Below are 21593 nucleotides of genomic sequence, written 5' to 3' on the forward strand. Positions count from 1 at the left end.
TAACTCAGTTGATTCCGGCCCCAGTTTCCCCTCCCGTAGAAACGAGGCTCCAGGCCGGAAGTGCCCTTGGTAGGCGGCCTCCAGGCTCTGCCCCCTCCGCGCGGGCCGCCCGCCTCCCGGGTGACGCAGTTCCGGTGCGCTTGCTCCGGTTGTCTAGCTGGTCGCGTGGTGGTGACGCGGTGGCAGGAGCTGGGGCTGCGCGCTGTCCGCGGAGTGAGGGGACCCGGCGGGCGCGCGGGCCTGGCCCACGCTCCGTCGTCGGCGGTGCCTCTGCCGGCCGTCCCCTCTCCGGGGCCCCGAGAAGGCGAGCCAGGCCGCGCTCGAGGGCCCGGCGTGAGGAGGGGGCATGGCCAGCGTCCCCCAGCTGGTGGACGACCTGTGCGAGGCCCTCCTGCCGGCCGCGAAGGCTCACTATGGCCAGCGCCGCGGGAGCCGCAAGAAGGCCAAGCAGAGCCTCAAGAGGGTGGCCTACAACGTTCTGTTCACGAGCCTCTTTCAAGATGAGACCCGCAAGCTGCAGCCCGGCTTCCCGAGACTCCCGGTGAAAAACAGGATCCTCATGCTGTCCTTCGACTTGCGAGTGAGCGGCCTGGGCGCTGAGGCCGACCGCCTGGAGGAGTTGGTGGAGGAGCTGGAGGCCGCGCATCGCCGGCCGCTGGCGGAGCTGGGATCCGTGCTGGACCTGCTGGTGCGGCTGGCGGGCAGCGGGCCCCCGCGCATGCTGCGGCGCCGGCGGGACTTCTTCCTGCACAGCCGGCCCGTCGGGAGAGACGTTCCCTACGGCGGCTACGACTGCGGCGACCTGAGCGGGTTGGAGGCGGACGTGCGGTCGCTCATCTCCGGAGAGGAGTATCTCTGTCGGAACCTGGTCCGGAAGACGCTGCAGGTGATGGAGGCGGCGCCGGGCACCGGCCTGCCCGCTGTCGGGCTTTTCTCGTATGGCGACCCCTGCGGGGACAGGTTTGAGAGGGACACCCGTGTCTCGCTCTTCGGAGCCCTGGTGCACAGCCGCACGGCCGACCTGGACGTCCGCCTGGACCTGCCCCCGGTGCCGGACAGCGCAGACCTCTCCGGACTGGCCATCAAGGTAGAGTGTTTGCTTCCTGCCTCCGGCTCCCCGGGCTTGGGAAGGGCCTCGTTTGACCTTCCTTCCATCGGGGCAAAGGGAGGACAGCTGGAGTCCGGGGCACTGGCGGCTGAGCCGTGGGGCGGGGCTGCCGGTGCGGACCCCCACCCCACCCCCCTCCCGCGCAGCCCCCGGCCACGTGCCGCTTTTCTCTTCTATTTAGTGTTCGTTCATTTCTGTTCTCGAGTTGATGTTTAAATTCAAGTTCATGAAAATGAAATAAATCCGGTTTCTCCCTGCGTTTCAAGTGTTCAGTAGCCGTAGGTGGCAAAAAACATTTGTCCGTGCTGTTCGTGCAGTGTTATATGTTTTTTTCCCGGTAAGGTGGGATTTTTCCGTTATTAAGTAAATTGTCGTTTGCCTTTGCATTTTGCGGCTTTGCTGAAAGGGTGCTCTGTCATCGTTCAGTTATTCCCTTACTGTGAGGCATTTAGATTGTTTTCAACCATAATGCTATAACAAACATCTTGGCGGACGTGAGTTTTTCTGTGTCTATATGATTTTTTTATGCTGGGTTCCCCAAAATGGAATTTCCAGATCAGAGACATCTTGTGAAAAATGTCATTGTAAGTTATTTTGAGGCTCGTAAGCCTCAACAAGCCTGTGTTGTGTGAAATTGGGAATTGGTAATGAATTAGTTTAATTCCTTAAATGATTCCCTAGGGGTGAAAACATGGTGTACTACTTATGTGCTTGAGAAAAATAGAAGAAGCGTTCTGTCGGGTCTTTCCCATAGAGGAAATGGAAGCGTGTGGAAGCGCCCCTGGAACTGTCATCCCACTCGGGTGAAATCTAGACACCACGTACAGGTGAAATGTCCTTTTCCCTTGGCCTCCAGGTCCCTTCGAGCGTGGATCAGTCGGAAGATGAAGGGTTCCAGTCAGCATCCAATCTGACTCCTGATTCCCAGTCTGAGCCGGGCGTGACTCCAGACATTGACCTGTGGGACGCTGTACTCACCTACGAGGCCAGCAAGCGGAGGTGCTGGGAGCAAGTTGGATGGTTCGTGAGCTTTGCCTTAAAATGCACAGTGCCCTCCCCCCCAACCCCCCGACCCCAGGTGAACCTGGCCTTTACTCGGAGAGCCCAGGTGGCTGGGATTAGGAACTTGGAAGTTTCAGTCAAGCTGTGTACAAGTTGTCTGCATCCTAGGGGTTGAGAGAAGTGCAGGGGGAAAGGGCTCTTGGGCCTATGGAGGGTCCCACTGAACCAGTAACTTCTGCACATCACACTTCACAGTGTGGTCAGTTGGCAACTGAGTTACATCCTGGCCACGGTGGCTCCCAGTCAGAGGTGTCTGAGGGCGGCCTGGCAGGCTGTGTGGTCAGTGCCGGGCATGGGGTGCTGATGAGGGAACGTTCTTCACGTCTAGAACGACTGAGGGTGGTCCTCTGTGGTGAGAAGTTCGGTCATCGCAGTGTTTCCCTGATGGGTGCTCTTCCCGTCCACGGCCTCTGCACACAGGACCTCTCGGTCTGTAGTGTGCTGGTGTGTCGCAGCCTCCCAGGGTGGGGGTAGAGGACACATTTCCCAAATGTCTGGTCATGGGATACTCTTGTTGCATCTCATCTGCAGCATTTCTGTGGGATGCCAGTTTGGGAAGCGCTGAGTGAAAGAGGTGGGGTTCACAGGGAGCCGAGCGCCTCCTGTTGCAGCCTTGGCTCCTGCAGGGTCTCCCAAGGACGAGCACGCACTCGGGGATGTTGTGTGGGCCCTGCTCCTGCTGGGGTAGCTTTCCTGGCGTGGTCATCTTCCCCCACGTGGATTCCTCCAGGCAGGGCCAGCTTCCTGCTTCCCCAAGCACTGTCGGTTTTGGTGGTTGTCTTGTCTTTGAGGGGCTTCTCTGCCCTGTGACTTCCTGTTAAGTCTTCACCCTGTCTTGTGTGTACAAAGCAAATCTAATCACTCCGCTGTTTGCTCACCCCTCACAAGTCTAAACACTGGCCATCAAGCAGCTACTACTTTCTTTTGTAAATATTCGCTAGTGGTATTTCATTTAGCAGTTCCCACTTTTCTAGGTTCAGTTTTGCAGGTCACTGTTCAGGAGACATGGTTGCTCAGCTGGTCAGCATCTTCGTCCCTTTTTCTGAATGCGCTTAATCTCCTCAGTGTCCCCCGAAAGCAGAACTGACCCCACAGCTCCAGCGTGAGGAGTACCTTGCGGCGTCCCTTCCAGGAGGACGGCAGCCCGTGCGTTGGCCTGTGCCCCGCGCTCCCGCAGGAGACGCCCGGCCGCCTCGCGGCTGGTCACGGCCTGAGCTCACTCCCCCCAGGCTCTTCCACTGCCTGCTCCATCATAACCTGGTGCCCCAACCCCTGAGGCCTGTCACTCAGGTTCATTTGGAGAATCTTGGGAACTTGTTGCAGTGAAATCCCAGCCGCCTGCTGGTTTCCTGCCGGGAGCTCTGACGAGCGGGCAGTGGAGGCTCCCTGCCCACCTGCAGCCCCTGGACTGTGAACTCTGCCCTCGCCTCGAGAACCCCCAGAGGGCCCCCGCCCCTGTGCTCCAGCCTGTGAGCCAGCGTCGGTCTCCCTGCTGCCAGGAGTCCTCTGCGTCTGTCGCCCTTTCTGGGGAAGTGGTTTCGTTGATGTTAAAGGCCAAGTTCTCTGTGGGGACAAGTGTGAGTTTGTTTTCCTTCACGGACTCTCCTCCCTCAGCTCTGAGCCACCGAAAGGCTCATGTGGCCACAGTGGTCGGGAGTTGACCCTGGAAGAGTGGGCAGGAGCCTAGCACTCAAGTGCGCGGTGGGATGGCGCCCGCAGCACATGCACCCCCCCGGGGACCCCCTGGAGGGCCGTTCGGAAGGACCCTGGAGCTCCGAGTCTCCTCCTTTCCTCGAGCTCTTCCTGCCCTGAGGGAGTGTGGGCTGGTGTCGTGGCCCGGCTGGGCCCCACCTGCTGATCGGGGCACTCAGGACTGGCCTGCCCGCTTCTCCTGCCCACTCGGCTGTCCTCCACTCGGCCAGCACCACTTTCCAGGGATGGAGATCAGAGGTGCGCTGCCACGCCTCACGGCCTCCCCATCTGGACTGTGGACCGCCGGCCCCTGCCCTCGCCCTCCCCACACTGAGCCCCAAGCACCTGGCCCCTTTCTCTTCCTGTCTCTGGGCTTTCACACAGGCCGCTCCCTCCGCCAGGGGCGCTGCTGCCGGCGTGGCCTTGGTCCCGGCGTGGCCTTGCTCCCGGGGCCTTCCCTCCGGGACCCGTGTCGTGGGCGGTGAGTCGCGCCTCCTCGTAGCTTGTGTCTGCGCACCTGCCCCGTGAGGACTGGGCTTGTCCTGCTCTGGCCGCTGCTCTCAGACACTTGCTCGATGAGGGAAGGAGCGCATTATGGTGCAGTGTTCGTTAAAAAGCATTTTTGGTTTTAACAAGTTCTGAGATTTTTCCTGGGCTCCTTTTATTAAGAAATTACTTTTTCCAGTGGATTTTAAAAAACGATTCTTTCATACTTTCAGTAGGGGTTGATGGTTTCCAAAGGAATATTTAAGAAGTGATACTGTCTTTTTGGCCTCTTTTGAACAGTGTGACTGGGCTGGGCAGACACTGGTAGTTCCTGAACTTCCTACAGGACCCCCATAGGCAAAGACCTCAGGGGTGGACGTGTGCCCAGAGCCACCCTCTGTGAGACCCAGCCCCCCTGATTTCTCCTGGAATTGCAGGAGACTTTTTGCTCTGTACGTTCTTTGTGCTTTTCTGGGGGGAGGGTGATAAAATGCACGTGACATAAAATTTAACATCTTAACCCTTTTTAAGTGTACGGTTTAGTGGCATTAAGGACATTCATGTGGTGTGACCTTCACCACCATCCGTCTCCAGAACTTTTTCATCCTCCCAAACTGAGACTCGGTCCCCATTACACACTCACTCCCCCCTCCCTCCCCCAGCCTCTGGCCCCCACGCTTCTCCTTTCTGTCTCTGTGGTTGTGACTACTTTAGGGACCCCACAGGAGCGGGGTCACTCAGTACTTGTTCTCTCGTGACTGGCTTGTGTCACTTAGCATCACGCCCTCAGCGTTCCTCCATGTTGTAGTATCTGACACGTTGTGTCAGAATTTCCTTTCTTTTTAAGCCTGGGTAACAGTTCCCTCGTGTGGACAGATCTCGTCTTTATCCACTCCTCTGGCGATGGACACGTGCGCTGTTGTTACTGTTCTGCTCCGAGCTTGGGTGTTGTTTCCCACGTAGAGGCCATCGCGAGCGAGTGGTCAGCCGGAGGACCGCCGTGTGCCCGGAGGCGCTGGGCGGTGCGGGCATTTGCTGCTGCTTCTGGACCCTTTCTGCGCGGCGCTGTCTGACTGCCTGCCGCACGCTGCTGGGGGGCTGGGGCCGTGGGGAGTCACACCTGGTCTTAGACGTTTTATGCTCTTGAACCGCTGTTTGTCCCGCCTTCTGTTCACGTCCACTCGCTGCCCCCCTCTGTCCCCCACAGCCCGCCTGGCCACCGAGAGGAGCCCTACCTCACCGAGGCCGGAAGGGCCGCCTTCGACAGGTCCTGCCGGCTCTGCCAAGCGGGGCTGCAGGTGCTGGGCGGCGGCCTCCTGCAGGCCCCGCAGCCCGTCCTGGTGAAGGAGTGCGAGCTGGTGAAGGACGCGCTCAACATCCTGATTGGGGTCGTGTCCGCCACGTTTTCCCTCTGCCAGGTAAGGACACGCTCACACGCGATGTACCTGGGCGCTGGGTGAGGCGGGGGGCAGCGGCCACAGAGTCCAGGGTGGCGTGTGGTTGGGAAGCCGACTTGGCCGCCTGCCTGGTGATCGTCTTCTCGTTTCAGTTCTAAAAAGTATTAATTCATTAACATCCTTTTAAAAACTGAATAAAAGGTGTTTCTTGCCGTCAGTGAAAGAAGAGAAATATACCTGTTTCCGCGGATCCTCGAGAAGTGCTGGGGTTGGGGGGCCCTCTGAGCCTTCCCTGTCGCTCTCTCCTGGCCGCGGGGGGCCTGGCTCAGCTGGGCAGTCGCTGCACTTTATCCAGCCTTTGCCTCTTGCTGGGTGTTTACTGAACAAAAGATATGTTTATGAGAATGAAGCCTTTTTTATGTGTTGTTCTGCAACTGCTTCTTTTGTCCTGTGCCCGGTCTCTGTCTTCAGTGTACTTCCCAGGGCTGTTCTCAGGTGGAGCGTGTGCTAGAAGCACATCCTGGGCTTGGCTCAGACGCGCTCCAGCCGGCTCCAGGCGGTCCTGGTGCTGGTGCGGGTGCTGGTGCTGGCGCTGGCGCTGGGGTGCCCTCTGGGACGCTGTTCCAGACTCCGTGTTCATGGCCTCATAGTGTTCTGTTGTGTGAATGGCCCTTCTCTATGGAGTGGAATCAACCCTCTCCACCCTTTTTAAATTGTGGTAAAACAGACGTAACTTAAAATTTACCATCTTACAAACTATTAAGTGTACTATTCAGTAGCATTAATTACATTCACAATGTTGTGTAATCATCCCACTATTTCCAAAATTTTTCATCTTCCCAAACTGAAACTCTGTCCTCGTTAAACCCTGACTCCCCATTTCCCCCTCCCCCAGCCCATGGCACCCACCTTTCTACTTCCTGTCTCTGTGATTTTCCTCATATGAATGGAATCATACAGTGTTTGTCCTTTTGTGTCTGACTTATTTCATTCAGCATAATGTTCTCAAGGTTCATTCATGTTGTAACCAGTGTCAGAATTTCCTTCCTTTTTTAAGGCTGAAAAGTATTCCATGCATACATAGACCACATTTTGCTATCCATTCATCAAGTTGATGGACACTTGTGTGGATTTCACCTTTTGGCTATTGTGACTAGTGCTGTGTGCACATGGGTGCACAAGAATCTGTTGGAGTCCCGGCTTTTAGTTCATTTGGATATATTCCTAGGAGTGGTATTGCTGGGTCATACAGTAATTCTATGTTTAACTCTCTGAGGAACCAACAGATTATTTTCCACCATGGCTGCACCCTTTTACACTCCCTCCAGCAGTGTCCTGGGGTTCCAGTTTTTCTGCATCCTTACCAATACTTGTTATCCCCCCCACCCCTTTTTTGATAAATAATAGCCATCCCAGTGGGTGTGAAGTGGTATCTCATTGTAGTTTAGATTTGCATTTCCATCATGACTAATGATGCTGAGCATTTATTTTTTTTAAGATTTTTTTCCCTTTTTGTTTTTAATTAATTAATTAATTAAGTCTCGGCTGCGTTGGGTCTTCGTTGCTGTGCGCAGGCCTTCTCTAGTTGCGGCGAGCGGGGCTACTCTTCGTTGCGATGCACGGGCTTCTCATTGCGGTGGCTTCTTTTGATGTGGAGCATGGGCTCTAGGCGCACGGGCTTCAGTAGTTGTGGCACACAGACTCAGTAGTTGTGGCGCACAGGCTTCTTTGCTCCGTGGCATGTGGGATCTTCCTGGACCAGGGCTCCAACCCATGTCCCCTGCATTGGCAGGCGGATTCTTAACCACTGCCCCACCAGGGAAGTCCTGAGCATTTTTTCACGGATATATCTTTTTTGAAGAAATGTTTATTCTAGTCCTTTGCCTTTTTTTTTTTTTTTTTTTTTGGGGGGGTTTAGAGAATGGAAATGTATTTTCCCATAGTTTTGGATGCTGGAGGTACAAGGTTAAGGTGCTTGCAGAATTAGTTTCTCCTGAGGCCTTTCTCCTTGGCTTTCAGACAGCTGCCTTCTTACTGTGTTCTCACATGTCCTTTGCCCATTTTTGAATTGGGCCGTTGAGTTGTAGGAGTTCTTTATACATTCTGGATATTAATCCCTTATCAGATATATGATTTGCAAATATTTTCTCCCATTTTGTAGGTTGTTTTTTCACTCTCTTGATAGTATCCTTTGAAGTACAGAAGTTTTTAATTTTGATGAAGTTCAGTTTATTTATTTTCTTTCTTTCGTTGCCTGTACCTTTGGTGTCATATTTAAGAAATCACCAAATTCAAGGTCTCTATGTTTCCTTCCAAGAGTTTATTGTTTTAGCTTTTAAGTTTAGATATTTGATCTATTTTGAGTTAATTTTGTGTATGGTGCAGGGGGAGGGTCCAACTCAAATCTTTTGCATGTGGATGTTCTGTTTACCGAGCACCATTTGTTGAAAAGACTGTTCTTTCCCCATTGTATGGTCTTGGTATCCTTAGGCATTAATTGACCGTATATGTGAGTGTTTATTTTTGGACTCTGTTCTGTTCCACTGGTCTTCATGTCTGTCCTAATGTCAGTACTACACTGTTTTGTTTTTTTGGGGTGCCGTGCCGCGCAGCTTGTGGGATCTCAGTTCCCTGGCCAGGGATTGAACCCGGCCCGTGGCAGTGAAAGCGCCAAGTCCTAACCACTAAGGTAGCAGGGAACTTCCCAAGTTCTACACTGTTTTGATTACTGTAACTTTGTAGGAAGTTTTGACCTTGGGAGGTGTGAGTTTTTTTTAAGATTGTTGTGGTTATTCAGGGTCCCTTGCAATACCACTATGAATTTTAAGATGGCTTTTCCTATTTCTGCTAAAAACACCATTGGGATATTGATAGGGATTGCATTGAATCCATAGATCGATTTGGGTGTATTATTATTATTATGTTTTTTGGCCACACCGCACAGCATGTGGGATCTTAGTTCCCTGACCAGGGACTGAACCCGTGCCCCCTGCAGTGGAAGTGCTGAGTCTTAACCACTGGACCGCCGGGGAGTCCCTGGGTGTATTATTACCCCAACATTATTAGACACTCCAGTCCATGAACATCGGATGTCTTCGCATTTATTTAGGTCTTTAATTTCTTTCAGCAATGTTTTCTAGTTTTCACTGTAACAAGTCTTTTGCCTTCTCAGTTAAATTTATCTCTTAAGTATTTTATTCTTATATTACACTTGTAAATGGAATTGTTTTCTTAGTTTCCTTTTTTTGGATTGTTCGTTGCAAGCGTATAGAAATACAACTGATTTTTGTATGTTGATTTCATATCCTGGAACTTTGCTGAATTCATTTATTAGCTCTATCAGGTGTTTTGTAGATTCTTTAGTGTTTTCTGTATATAAGATCATGTCATCTGCAGACAGATAATTTTCTTCTTCCTTTCCAATTTGGATATTAAATTTTCTTTTTCTTACCTAATTGCTCTGGCTGGGACTTCCAGTATTATGTTGAACAGAAGTGGTGAAACAGGCATCCTTGCCTTGTTCCTTATCCTAGGGGAAAAGCTTTCAGTCTTTCACCACTGAGTGTCATGGCAGTTGTGGGTTTTTCACACGTGACCTTTATCCTGTTGAGAAAGTTCCATTCTTTTCCTAGTTTACTGAGTGTTTTTATCATGAAAAAGTATTGAGTTTTGTCAGTTTTTTTTGCATCAGCTGAGATGATCATATATAATTTTTTCCTTCGTTCTATTAATGTGGTGTATTACATTGTTTTTTTAAAAATAAATTTATTCATTTATTTATTTTTGGCTACCTTGGGTCTTCATTGCTGCGTGTGGGCTTTCTCTAGCTGTGGAAAGCCGGGGGCTACTCTTCATTGCGGTGCGCGTGCTTCTCATTGCAGTGGCTTCTCTTGCTGCGGAGCATGGGCTCTAGGCGCGCGGGCTTCAGTAGTTGTGGCATGCGGGCTCAGTAGTTGTGGCTTGCGGGCTCTAGAGTGCAGGCTCAGTAGTTATGGCGCACGGGCTTAGTTGCTCTGCGGCATGTGGGATCTTCCCGGACCCGGGATCAAACCTGTGTCCCCTGCATTGGCAGGGGGATTCTTAACCGCTGCGCCACCAGGGAAGTCCCTACATTGATTTTTGTATGTTGAACTACCCTTGCATTCCTGAGATAAAACCCACGTGGTCATGGTGTATGATCCTTTAACATGCTGATAGATTCAGTTTGTTAATATTTTATCAAGGATTTTTGCACCTGTATTCATAAGGGATGTTGGCCTGTAGTCTTTTCCTCGTAATGTCTTTATCTTGCTTTGGCATCAGGGCAATACTGGCCTCTTAGAATTAGGAAGTGTTCCCTCCTCTTTAATTTTTGGAAGAGTTTAAGAATAACTGGTGGTAGTTCTTTAATTGTTTGGTAGGATTTACCAGTGAAGCCATATGGTGTTGGACTTTTCATTTTTGGGTTTTTGTTGATTTTATTTTCTTTAAATTATAAAATTCACATGACGTTAACAGTTACCATCTTAACTCGTTGGGAGGTGTTGTGCTGGTCCCAGCCTATTTTTTTTTTCAATCAATCAATTAATTAATTAATTAATTTAAGGCTGCGTTGGGTCTTCGTTGCTGCGTGCAGGCTCCCTCTAGTGGTGGCGATCGGGGCTGCTCTTCGTTGTGGTGCGCGGGCTTCTCGTTGCGGAGCATGGTGTTTGTGGTGCGCAGACTCAGTAGCTCCGCGGCACGTGGGATCTTCCCGGACCAGAGCTCGACGCGTGTCCCCTGCAGTGGCAGGCGGGTTCTTAACCACCGCGCCACCAGGGAAGCCCCTCTATTCCCTTTTTTATTGTTTCTCTTCTTCTGTTAGCTTTGGGTTTCATTTGCTCTTTGTCTGCTTCATTAAGGTGTACGGTGTGGGTATTTATTTGAGACCGCCTTCCTGTTAATGCAGGTACCTGCAGCTATACGTTTTCCTGTTCACACTGCTTTCACTGCATCCCACGAGTTTGGTTGCAGTCAGCCCTCTCTTAGGTTGTTTCCATGCTCTGCGGTTGTCAACCATATTGTGGGGAGCATGCCATGACAGATATTTGTGTGCCTTTTCCATTATTTCCTTGGGACAGGTGCCTGGGAGTTGAATTGCCAGATCTAACGGCAAGCACTTTCTTACAGCCTCAGCCCCAAGCAGGTGTTTGTGTGCCCTCCTCAGGTAGCTTGGAAGGCCTTCTGTCTCCTGCGCCCTCTCCTGTGCGTGTCTCTGGGTCGGGGCACCTGGTCTTGGGGGCGCTGTGGGCAGCGCTGTGGTTGGGTGCAGGGGTGGGATGGGATGCAGCACCACGTTGGGCTCTGGATGCCCGGCCCCAGCGACCTCCTCTCTGTCCTGCGCAGCCAGCTCCAGCCTTCACGGTGAAGCAGGGCGTCCACGTCTCGGGAGCGTCCCCCGAGAGCGTCAGCGGCCTCCTCTCGGAGGTGGCCGAGTGCGGGACCCACTACGCGCGCCTGAGCCACTTCTCTCTGCAGCCTGTGCTGGACACCTCGTGCAGCGAGGGCCTCGTGTTCCAGGTACGGCCCCGCCTCACGCTGCTGCAGGCGTGCCTGAGAGCTGTCCGCAGGTCCTGCACCAGGGCCTCTGAGTACAAACGGTGTTCTCCTCGGTGACGTCCAAAACCCGTCAGTTACCCGTCAGGAGTGGGGTGGCCGGCGATTACGCCTTACCTGGCCCGTCACTTCACTGGAAGCCTGGGGCAGATGTGTTGGGGCCACGAGAGAGTGCGAGGCAGGTGTGGCCAGTGCTGGGGGCCCCAGGGGCAGGCCAGGTGGTGTGTGGGGGGGCCCATGCTGCCTGTTCCCCACTGGGTCCCTGGCGTGGGGCTGAACCAGGTCCTCTTGAAAGCCTTGTCTTTGGCCCATTCGCGGGCCACAGCCCCCAGGACAGCGGGGGCAGCTGCGTGGGAGGGGCATCCAGACTGAGAAAAGGGCGCGGGCACCGCGGCGGGGTTGCCAGGGTGACGTGATGAGGCTCAGGTTCTAGGACCCACAGGGCTGGGAGGGCAGAAGGAAACCAAGACAGGACTGCTGTGTCGGCTCTCTGGGGTGTGAGGGCGGGACAGCCGTCTCCTTGCTGGTGGGTGCCTGACGTTTGTTCTGGAGTGTTCCACGCAGACCTCCTGGAACGGCGTGAGCTGAGCTGGGGCCGTGCTGCTGTGGTGCTGCCCAGGACATGTGTGTCCTCGAGACCCCAGTGATCTGAGCAGCCAGAGACCCTCTGAGGGCTGGCGTCTGTGCGCAGAGCCCAGCTGGTTGGGATCCGCAGGGTCCGATTTCCCAGTGCAGCTGGCCCTGGCTGCGGGGACAGGATTTGCAGTAGCCTCGGGCTCCCGGCCAGGCTGGGTGTCTGCACGTGACCCACAGATGCCCGTTCCTTGGAGCACGGAGCCCCAGGGCTGGGGGTGGAAGCCCTGCCTTTTGCCTGCACCGGCTCGTGCTCTGGTTCTGAGCTTGGTGGCAGTGCCCCAGCGCCTGGCCGCCCTCCTCCCAGCCCCCTGCCCCCTGCCCCCTGCCCCGCAGGCCTTCACCAGCGGCCTGAGGAGGTACCTGCAGTACTACCGGGCTTGTGTGCTCTCCACTCCGCCCACCCTGAGCCTCCTCACCATTGGCTTTCTCTTCAAGAAACTGGGCCGGCAGCTCAGGTGAGCCTCAGCACGGCAGCCTGGTAGCTGGACAGGGGCAGGTGTGGGGCTTGCTGGGTGGTGGGCAGCCATGAAAACAGCCCTCCTGGCGGGCGTCTGGACAGCCCCTTGACCCAGCTGAGTTCACGAGGTGCTGGGTGCTGTCTGTTGGCAGCCCACCATGCGGGCCCTGCCCAGGATCGGGGGCTCCTGCCTGACAGGCACACAGGGTGCCTACAGACAGACCCAGCCCCTGGCACCCAGGAGCCAGTTAGTAAACGCCAGGCCGAGGCCCGCTGGCAGGTGCCACCTGGAGAAGGCAGAGTGGGGGGCTGGGGCGGGCTGAGGGGTTCAGTGGGAGAGGAGGTCTTGCAGGCAGAGGGGAAAGAGTGTGGAGGTCCCGGGGCTGGAGATGGGAGCCTGGGGGCATCTGGAGGGCGCTGTCAGGGGCCGCGCTGCCATGTGGAGCACGGCCTGAAGCGGGGTGTCGGGGGCGAGCGCCCCGAGTGGGACTTGGCAGCCATCCAGGGCAGAGGAGGTGGCAGCCTGGGGGAGGCGGGAGAGTGGCAGGTTCGGGGAAGGGTGGTGGACTCAGGGGAATTTAGTCTTGGCCAGACCTGGGAAGGAGGTGGAGATGCGTGGGGCGCCCTGGGAGGGGCCCGGCAGGAGGCTCACACCTGAGGTCCTTGAGGTGCAGGTGGTTTTAAAGCCAGACCATCTGGACAGGCAGAGGAGGGCCGGGGACGTGTGCTGCTCACCTGGTCTCACCGGCCTGTGTGTCCAGGTACCTGGCTGAGCTCTGTGGCGTCGGCACTGGACTCCTGGGCGCTGGGCGCGAAGCGCCCGGGGCTGCGTTCCCCACTGTGAGTCTGGGTTCCTGCTGGGTGTGGGCCTGGCCGGCTCCGGGGGACGGGCAGGGCTCCCCGCCTGCTGCCTGTGCCGTGTGCGCTGAGCCCTCCCCTTGCCGCCTCCAGGGGGTGAAGCTGCTCTCCTACCTCTACCAGGAGGCCCTGGACAACTGCAGCAACGAGCACTACCCAGTCCTGCTGTCTCTGCTGAAGACCAGCTGCGAGCCCTACACGCGGTGGGCGCCGGCACGCGCGAGCTCGTCCTCGCGTCGGGGCGCCTGCTCAGCGCGGGGATCAGAGATGGGGGTGGCGCGGGGAGGACAGGATGGGGGGTTCGGACTGTGGGCACCGGGGCGCAGCTCTCTACCCCCGTGGGTGCCACCCGCCTCACCACTGGCCCACCCGCCCTGGCAGGTTCATCCACGACTGGGTGTACAGTGGGGTCTTCAGAGACGTTTACGGCGAGTTCATGATCCAGGTGAACCATGAGTACTTGGGCTTCAGAGGTAGGTGGTGGCCGGCTGCCGGCTGGGACCCCACACCCTCAGGCGGGTCAGGGCCGTGGTGGGACGCAGACCCGGCTGTCCCGTCCCGCACGTAGATAAGTTTTACTGGACCCACGGCTACGTGCTCATCTCCAAAGAGGTGGAGGACTGCGTCCCCGTGTTCCTGAGGCACGTTGCCCACGACGTGTACGTCTGCGGGAAGACCATCAACCTGCTGAAGCTCTGCTGCCCCCGGGTGAGGAGGGGCTGGCGCGCGCCACCCGCAGCGCACTGCCCACCTGTCGCCTGCTAGCCTCGGCCCCCTGAGGCCTGGCCATCTGTCCTTAGCTCTGGGTCAGCTGTGTTGGAGCAGGGGTCGTGGTGACCTCTCCCTCAGTTTCCCTTGAGAGTTTCACGAGCTCAGCTTCAGTTGAGTTTCTGGGCACTTGTTCACAGACGGGAGGAGAGCTGAGGGCATTTCAGAGGCCAAGGGGGCAGTGGGCTCCTCCCCCCCCCCCCCCGCATTGGAAGCTGCCCCGGCAGGACAGGGGTGGGCTGCGTCGCCAGGAAGGTGGACCCAGGGAGTCGTGTGCAGGGGTCACAGGGCTTGGCTGTGCTCCGTGCGGCTGAGGCTCTGTGGAAGATGGCCAGGTGGCAGTGGTCACCTGGTGGGGTGTGGACCGGCAGCTTCTGCCTGGAGGCGCTGTCTGATGTCTGAGCAGGCTGGCCAGGTGTGTGGACCTGGGGGTTCCTGGCAGTGGAAGCGCCGGGTGCAGGCCGGATCGGGGGGCAGCAGCCGGCTGAGTGCAGGGCTGAGATCAGACTGGAGCGGCCAGGACAGGTTCAGGGCTGGGTGGGAGCGGCCCATGCAGGGGAGGAGACCCATATTGGTGAGCCCCCAGGAGCAGCCTAGAGGTTGGCTGCGGGGAGGTGGGGCTCTGGGGAGGGCGGGACTACATGGTGGGCTGGGTCCTGGGGAGAGGGCTGGCGGCTGGGGCAGTCCCGTCTGAGCTGACCTTAGGAAGTGCGTGTGGGTGTGTCCGGCTCTTGGCAGCTTCTTCTGAAGTGTTATTTGTGGGAGCCAGACCTGGCTTCTGCCACAGGGCAGCCTTGGCCTGGGCGGAAACCCACCCAGCCTGTGACGTCCCGGAGCCGTGGAGGATGTCAGTGAGGAGTGCGGTGTCTCTGAGGAAGCAGGCTGTCCGCGTGGGTCGCCAGAAACAGGGAGGCAGAGAGGGGTGTGGGTCTGAGTGCCTCTGGGCTCATGGCAGGTCCTCCCTCCTCGGCAGCATTACCTCTGCTGCTCCGATGTCCCGGTTCCTCGCATCTCGGTGATATTCTCCCTCGAGGAGCTGAAGGACATCGAGAAGGACTGTGCCATCTACGTGGGCCGGATGGAGAGGGTGGCGCGCCACAGCTCCATCAGCAAGGAGGAGAAGGTGAGGGGGCACCTTGGGCCACGGGCCTTGCCTTGCGCCTTCCTCTCCTCTCTCCTCCCAGGGTGGGCTGGACAGTGGGCTCCCCTCCTGCTCAGGAGGGGCAGGTGTACTGGGGCCCAAGCTGTGCGCCTCCTGTGGGCTGGGGAGGGGTTTGATGGAAAGTCCTTCCTGGCCTGGCACCTGGTGGGCAGCAGGGAGATGTGGGCCGGGCAGACCCCAGAGAACAAGTGGTGGGGTGGCGGGGAGCGCTGGAGGTGCAGGAGGCTGTATACCCCGCTGGAGCGCCCTGGCCTGGCCCTCCGTCCCTGCAGGGAAGCCCGTCCCCTTCAGGGTGGGCATACAGGCCTGGGGCCTTGGCCCCAGATTGCTCTGGGAGAGTGTGTCGACTGCCTGGGAACCAGCCTCACCACTGTGTGGGGCGGGCACCGTGCCCCCGGAGCCCACCCGGGGTCTGAGCGGACCCCTCTCCCAGGCCGTCCCAGGGGCACAGGAGGGAGGATTAGATGCATCAATCACTGGTGGTCTTTTTCAGGAATTACGAATGGAAATTGCAAAACAAGAATTAATTGTCCAGGCCCGGGAAGCTGCGTCCAGGGTCCTGAGCGCGCTCAGCGGTGCGTGTGGCTCGGGTCCCCCTCTGTGTCGGGGGGCTGCCTGCTGGGGCTCCTCATAACGTGCCCCTTACTCTCTCGTCGCAGATCGGCAGCTGTCTGAGCGGATGGCCTTGGATGCCCAGAAGCGAGAGCAGTTTCAGAGGCTGAAGGAGCAGTTTGTGAAGGACCGGGAGGTGAGTGGGGTTGGCCCGGGGGTGGCACAGGCTCAGGGAGTCGGCCTCACCAGCGGGGCCGCCGGGGGGTGTTGTGCAGCGCCGCCGGGCGGCCAGGCAGGAGGAACTGGATGATGACTTCAGCTACGCCCGCGAGCTCCGGGACCGGCAGAGGAGGCTGAAGGCCCTGGAGGAGCAGCTGGAGAGGAAGGCCAGGTAGGCGGCCGCGGGTGCAGAGGCCACTCCGGGTCGGCCTCCCTGGGGTGAGGGCACCGCGGGGACACCGTGGCTCATTTGATCTCTGTGATGGCCCTTTACCTTTTATTTTGAAACCTTTCAGGTGTACGTTCAGGCCAGAAGAATAGTGGTCTGAACTCAGAATGTCTTCTTGCGGTCGGTTTGTGTGGATTGGGATTCAGGATCGGTCCACACACTGTGTTCCTGTCGCCTCTCTGTCTCTTTGTTTCTTTTAAGTTAAACAGCTCCTGTTTTTCTAATTTATTCTTAAACCTGTTAGCAGCTTGACAGAGAGAGGAATTTCTCCAGCACAGTACCTGAGAGTCTGTCTCTTGCTGTGCCAGCAGCTTGTCCCGCCCTCCTCTGCATTTCCCATAAGCTGGCAGCAGAGCTGGCATCTCGAAGGGGGGCCCTTTGTGGGAGGGGCTGTCCCTTCCTACTCATCGTCTCGGGGTCTCAGTTGTCCTGACCTTGGGGATGGTTTATGGAGCTGTGACGGAGCCAGCAAGTGATGAGTGCATGTGCCTCCGTGCTGTCTTGTGTGTACACACGTGTGTGTGCATGTGAGTAGATGTTATTCACCTGTTTACACGAGGAGGAAACTAGGTGTAGAGGCTGTGTCCCTGGCCTGTGGCAACCGAATTAAAAATGGCCGGCCCAGGTTTGAAACCAGTCTCCTGATGGCGAGAGGATCAAAATCGTTGGGTGTTAACGTGCCAGGCCAGCTTTGAATTAAGCAAATAAAATGCTTGCACTGCATCCTGTGTACCCTTTTGCATTAACAGTCAGTTCTCTGGGGTTTGCTTCAGCGGAACGGGAAGTTGCCTTTTATGCAGCTGAGGAAGCGAGGCCTTGCCTCCTAGAGGGCCTGGGCAGCCCCCGGCCCCTCGCCCGTCCCTCTGCCCCGGGCTGTGTAGGCGCTCATTCTGGTGTTCACTCAGCAGAGCGAATTCACTGGGCCTGCCCGCTGGGGGCTCCTCGTCTGGGGGCCAGAAAGACCTGCCCAGCGAGGCCCCTGCAGGTGTTGCGGCACCAGCTGCCTGGCCGGGGAAGGCGCTGGGCGTGTGGCCTGCCCATCGGGGGCCTTTGCCACGGAGAGCATCCAGCCCACGGGGCACTGGCTGGACGGTGGGGTGACCGTGGTGACCGGTCCCCTCTCGGTGGCTGCAGGCAGGCCCTGGTGGATCGGTACAGCCAGCTGTCCGCAGAGGCAGCTCGTCGGGAGCAGAGGGCGCTGTGGAAGGTCCGGAGGCACAGATTGGCCGGCGCTCGGCTTCGTTTTCTCTTAGAAGATCAGACACGCGTTCAGGTAGCGCTGCCGTTCACCTGGGAGCTCTTCCCCGGCCCCCCCGGGGCCTCAGAAGCCCCTGAGGTCGCACGCAGACCTTCCTGTGCGCCCGCTGGAGGAGGATGAGTAAGGCTCTCATCACGTGCTCAGAGGGGTCGTGACCGGGAGAGGCCGTGCTGCCCTCAGACGACACAGGTGGTGCCGGGCGCCAGCCGGGCTGCGAGCCAAGTGCCGCGTGAGCCCCGCCGCATCGCGGTGCCCGACAGGCGCGGGCGGTGGGGCTGTGGCTTCCACCCCCACGGCTGCCGCCGCACATCTTGCTGGTTGAATTTCAGGAGCTGCTGGACGACATGGCTGAGGGGAAGCCCCTGGAGCCGCTGGCCGTCCTCCCGGGTGCCTGCTCCCAGGTGAGTGCCCGCTCCCGGGCGAGGGGCCGGGGCAGGATCCAGGGCACGTAGGGTGGGGCTCGGAGCTGGCTGCCCCGTGCCTGGCCTGTGTCCCCACTGCCCCCCTATCGTGGGTTTTGGTGCTGGTTGCAGAACTGAACTTGGGGGACAGAGCCAGATAATGGGAGGGATCAACGCGCACTTGTGTTCTAGGCTTCCTTTCTGGGCCCTGAGCGCCCAGACGGAGGCTGCAGCTGCGATTCTGGGCGTGAGGAGCAACACGAGGCCGCCCGGGACAGCCCTGACAGGCAGAGCGTGCTGACGCCGCAGCCCCTCGAGTCTCCAGCAGCGGGGGCCTGCGGCTCAGGGCCAGGTGCAGGCCCGCCGTCAGAGCAGGCGGAGGAGCCGGGGCCGTTCTCTGTGGGCCTCAGCATCCAAGACTTCCTGCCCGCGGCCCAGGGGGCTGAGCAGCCTGTGCTCACCAGCGCGGCCCCCGTCCTGGACGAGGCGCTGCAGACCATCGGCTCGGACCTGCCTCCCCTGGCTCCGTCCGCAGCAGCAGACACGGGGCCCTCCGGGCCACAGGAGTACGATTTCAGAACCATCCTGAGGCCGGCTGTGGCCGCCCCAGCTTCCCCAGGGGCCCTCCAGACTGCAGGAGGAAGCTTGGGCAGTGAGGGGCAGCAGCTGCGGGAGGACACTCACGTGCAGCCGGACACGTGTGTCCCAGATGGGCGGGTGGCTCTGCCTCAGGCGCACCCCCCCCAGCACCCCTCCCGCCAGGAGGAGAGCAGCCAGGCCACGGGGCAGCTCTGTGGGCAAGTGGCAGAGCCTGGTGTTCCCACAGAGGGTTATGCTTCTGGAATGGCTCTCTCCCGGCCACGGTGGAACGTCCACGGACACGTGTCTGATGCCAGCATCAGGGTGGGGGAGAACGTGTGGGATGTGGCCCCCTCCCGGCCACGGTGGAACGTCCACGGACACGTGTCTGATGCCAGCATCAGGGTGGGGGAGAACGTGTGGGATGTGGCCCCCTCCCGGCCACGGTGGAATGTCCACGGACACGTGTCTCAGTCCAGTGTGATGCTGGGGGTGCTCTCAGGGGAAGCCGAGCCCAACGTGCCTGGGCCCCCCTGGGCGCCCCCTGACCATGGGTCCCAGTCAGGCCTCAGCTTGGGAGCCCAGAGCCCTGCCCGGGAACAGGAGCCACGGCTGCCTGCAGAGACGGCCTCAGGTGGCTCCGGTGCACAAGTGGCTGGACCTGGCTCTGGCCGTGGGGAGGAGAGCGGCCTGCAGGCCTTGCTGTCTGCGGAGGCTGCACCCACTGCTCTGGAAGACAGTATCCCTGAGGAGCCAGGTCAGTGGGGCCCCCAGGGCTGTCCTGTGACGGGGGGCGTCCGTGAGCCCACGGGGGGCGGGGGTAGGGCGGGTGAGAAGCTGGCTGCCCTGGGGACTTGGTGGGGCGCTGCCCTGCGGCAGGTGCTGGGCCCTGATGCCCCCTCCCACCCCGTTTGTTCCGCTCAGGCCCGGGGGCGAGTGGGGACTCCCAGGATCTCTCTCCAAGTGGCCCTCCGAGCTCACAGGTCAGGGCAGACGTGGTCAGGGGTTGGGGATCGGGAGTCGGGGGAGCGTCTGCTGCTGGTGGGCCCGCTGCCCCCACCTGGCCTGTCGTGGGCAGTGAGGGCTCCGTCCTGGGACTGGGCGGCACGTGGGGGATTCCCGCCGCCCCGTCCGTCCTCTTCCACACGAGGGGAACAGGCGGGTTCCTTGAGGCTGGGTTGTTTCAGGAGGGCGTGGACACCCGGAGCAGCCCAGGCCCTGGCGAGGAGGCGGCCCAGCGCTGGGACAGGGAGCAGGCGTACTTGGCGGGCCTGGCGGGGCGGTATTGCCTGGAGCAGTACCCGGACAGCTACGAGGCCATGTGTGAGTGGGCTGGCCGTGGCGGGAGGGAGCCTGGCCGGCGTGTCCCTGGTGCGGGACCGGGGTCCGTGTCACCCCTGCAGCAGAGCCTCCCGTCGCCCGCCTCCTGCACCACGGGCTTCCCCGAGCTTTCGCCCTCCCCGAGGACCCCGGGGCCCGGTCAGACGCGGACGAGAGCGCGGTGCAGCTGAGCGAGCTGCTGCCACTGCCCGTGCTCATGAAGCACTCCATCACGGCCCCGCTGGCTGCCCAGTGAGTGCCCGCCCGGCCCTGCCCCGCCCGGCCCTCCCGCCCAGCCCTCCCTGCCTTGCTGGCCAGTGACGCCAGGCCCCTCCTGCCAGTGTCTCCCTGGTGAACAAGGCCGCGGTCGACTACTTCTTCGTGGAGCTGCACCTCGGGGCGCACTTCGAGGCGCTGCGGCACTTCCTGCTGATGGAGGACGGGGAGTTTGCGCAGTCCCTCAGCGACCTGCTCTTTGAGAAGGTGAGCCCCGGGTGGGGCGAGCACAGGTGGGGCTGCGGGAGGGGGTCCGGAGGCCTCGGGACGCCTTGGGACACCCGTGCCCTGCTGCTGCAGCTCGGGGCGGGACAGACGCCTGGGGAGCTCCTCAGCCCGCTGGTGCTCAACTCCGTGCTGAGCAAGGCCCTGCAGTACAGCCTGCACGGCGACACCCCGCACGCCGCCAACCTCTCCTTCGCCCTCAAGTTCCTGCCCGAGACGTTTGCCCCCAATGCCCCGGACGTGCTGAGCTGCCTGGAGCTCAGGTACAAGGTGAGTAGGGCCCCCTTGTGCAGATGGGCGGGGGACGGTCCCGGGACGCAGGGCGTGCTAAGTCGGCTTCCCTGGCAGGTTGACTGGCCCCTCAACATCGTGGTCACTGAGGGCTGCTTGAGCAGGTACAGCGGCATTTTCTCCTTCCTGTTGCAGTTGAAGCTCATGATGTGGACACTCAAGGATGTCTGCTTCCACCTCAAGCGCACAGGTGAGCCTCGCAGGGCCCCGGTGTCCCCTCAGCCTGTGGCCGTAGCTCAACACCCCCCCCACCCCATCCCCCCCACAGCACGGGTGAGCCACGCGGCCGGCTCGGTGCAGTTCCGCCAGCTGCAGCTGTTCAAGCACGAGATGCAGCACTTTGTGAAGGTCATCCAGGGCTACATCGCCAACCAGATCCTGCACGTCACCTGGTGTGAGTTCCAGGCCAGGCTGGCCTCGGTGGGCGACCTAGAGGAGATCCAGCGTGCCCATGCCGAGTACCTGCACAAGGCTGTCTTCAGGTGAGGCGTGGGGCCGGGGCCGCGTCCCCCGGGTCGGGCGCACTCACCGCAGCCCCCGCCTCGCTCCCCCAGGGGCCTGCTGACAGAGAAGGCGGCGCCCGTCATGAACATCATCCACAGCATCTTCAGCCTGGTCCTCAAGTTCCGCAGCCAGCTCATCTCCCAGCCCTGGGGCCCGGCCAGCGGCTCCCGCGGCCCCGAGCACCCCAGCTTCGCCCTCATGCAGCAGTCCTACAGCACCTTCAAGTACTACTCCCACTTCCTCTTCAAAGGTGACCTCTCCCTTGGGCCAGGCAGGGACAGGTGGGGCGGGGGCGGGGCTGCGCTGCTCACGGACCCCCCCCTCCCTCCAGTGGTGAGCAAGCTGGTGAACCGCGGCTACCAGCCCCACCTGGAGGACTTCCTGCTGCGCATCAACTTCAACAGCTACTACCAGGACGCCTGAGGCCTGTGTGGCGTGGCGGGTGCCTGGGCTGGAATAAAGGTGCTGCCCGCCCCACTCGTGCCTCTCTCTACCGGGCGGGGCCGGGGCGGGGCCGGGGCGGGGGCAGAACGAACACA

General features: G+C 59.2%; 1 protein-coding gene across 4 annotated transcripts; it reads left to right on the top strand.

Annotated features, from left to right (window-relative positions):
- Window positions 1–172: 172 nt before the first annotated feature.
- Window positions 173–21531, top strand: TUBGCP6 (tubulin gamma complex component 6). Of its 4 annotated transcripts, none has more exons than XM_061206612.1 (25): window positions 173–1087; window positions 1965–2128; window positions 5556–5766; window positions 11110–11283; window positions 12289–12410; window positions 13174–13252; window positions 13364–13473; window positions 13652–13743; window positions 13839–13978; window positions 15012–15161; window positions 15694–15775; window positions 15860–15948; window positions 16028–16143; window positions 17335–17473; window positions 17788–17859; window positions 18052–19195; window positions 19363–19421; window positions 19626–19761; window positions 19842–20010; window positions 20100–20241; window positions 20335–20529; window positions 20608–20740; window positions 20819–21032; window positions 21105–21304; window positions 21386–21531. In XM_061206612.1, the coding sequence occupies exons 1-25, from the start codon at window positions 347–349 to the stop codon at window positions 21475–21477; spliced, it is 4965 nt and encodes a 1654-aa protein (XP_061062595.1). In that variant the 5' UTR covers window positions 173–346; the 3' UTR covers window positions 21478–21531. The 4 variants fall into 4 exon arrangements, 3 of the variants coding, with proteins under 3 accessions (XP_061062595.1, XP_061062596.1, XP_061062594.1); XM_061206613.1 differs by having other exon boundaries at window positions 20686–20740; XM_061206611.1 differs by having other exon boundaries at window positions 19363–19761.
- Window positions 21532–21593: the final 62 nt, after the last annotated feature.

Source organism: Eubalaena glacialis, chromosome 11, assembly GCF_028564815.1.
Source record: "Eubalaena glacialis isolate mEubGla1 chromosome 11, mEubGla1.1.hap2.+ XY, whole genome shotgun sequence".
Lineage (NCBI taxonomy): Eukaryota > Metazoa > Chordata > Mammalia > Artiodactyla > Balaenidae > Eubalaena > Eubalaena glacialis.

Bases quoted from the DNA above. Each gene is read 5' to 3' on its own strand.
- TUBGCP6 (XM_061206611.1), top strand. From the start codon at position 347: ATGGCCAGCGTCCCCCAGCTGGTGGACGACCTGTGCGAGGCCCTCCTG. The intron at 15,949-16,027 runs GTGAGTGGGGTT...GGTGTTGTGCAG, and splicing joins AGTTTGTGAAGGACCGGGAG to CGCCGCCGGGCGGCCAGGCA. The intron at 19,196-19,362 runs GTCAGTGGGGCC...TGTTCCGCTCAG, and splicing joins CAGTATCCCTGAGGAGCCAG to GCCCGGGGGCGAGTGGGGAC.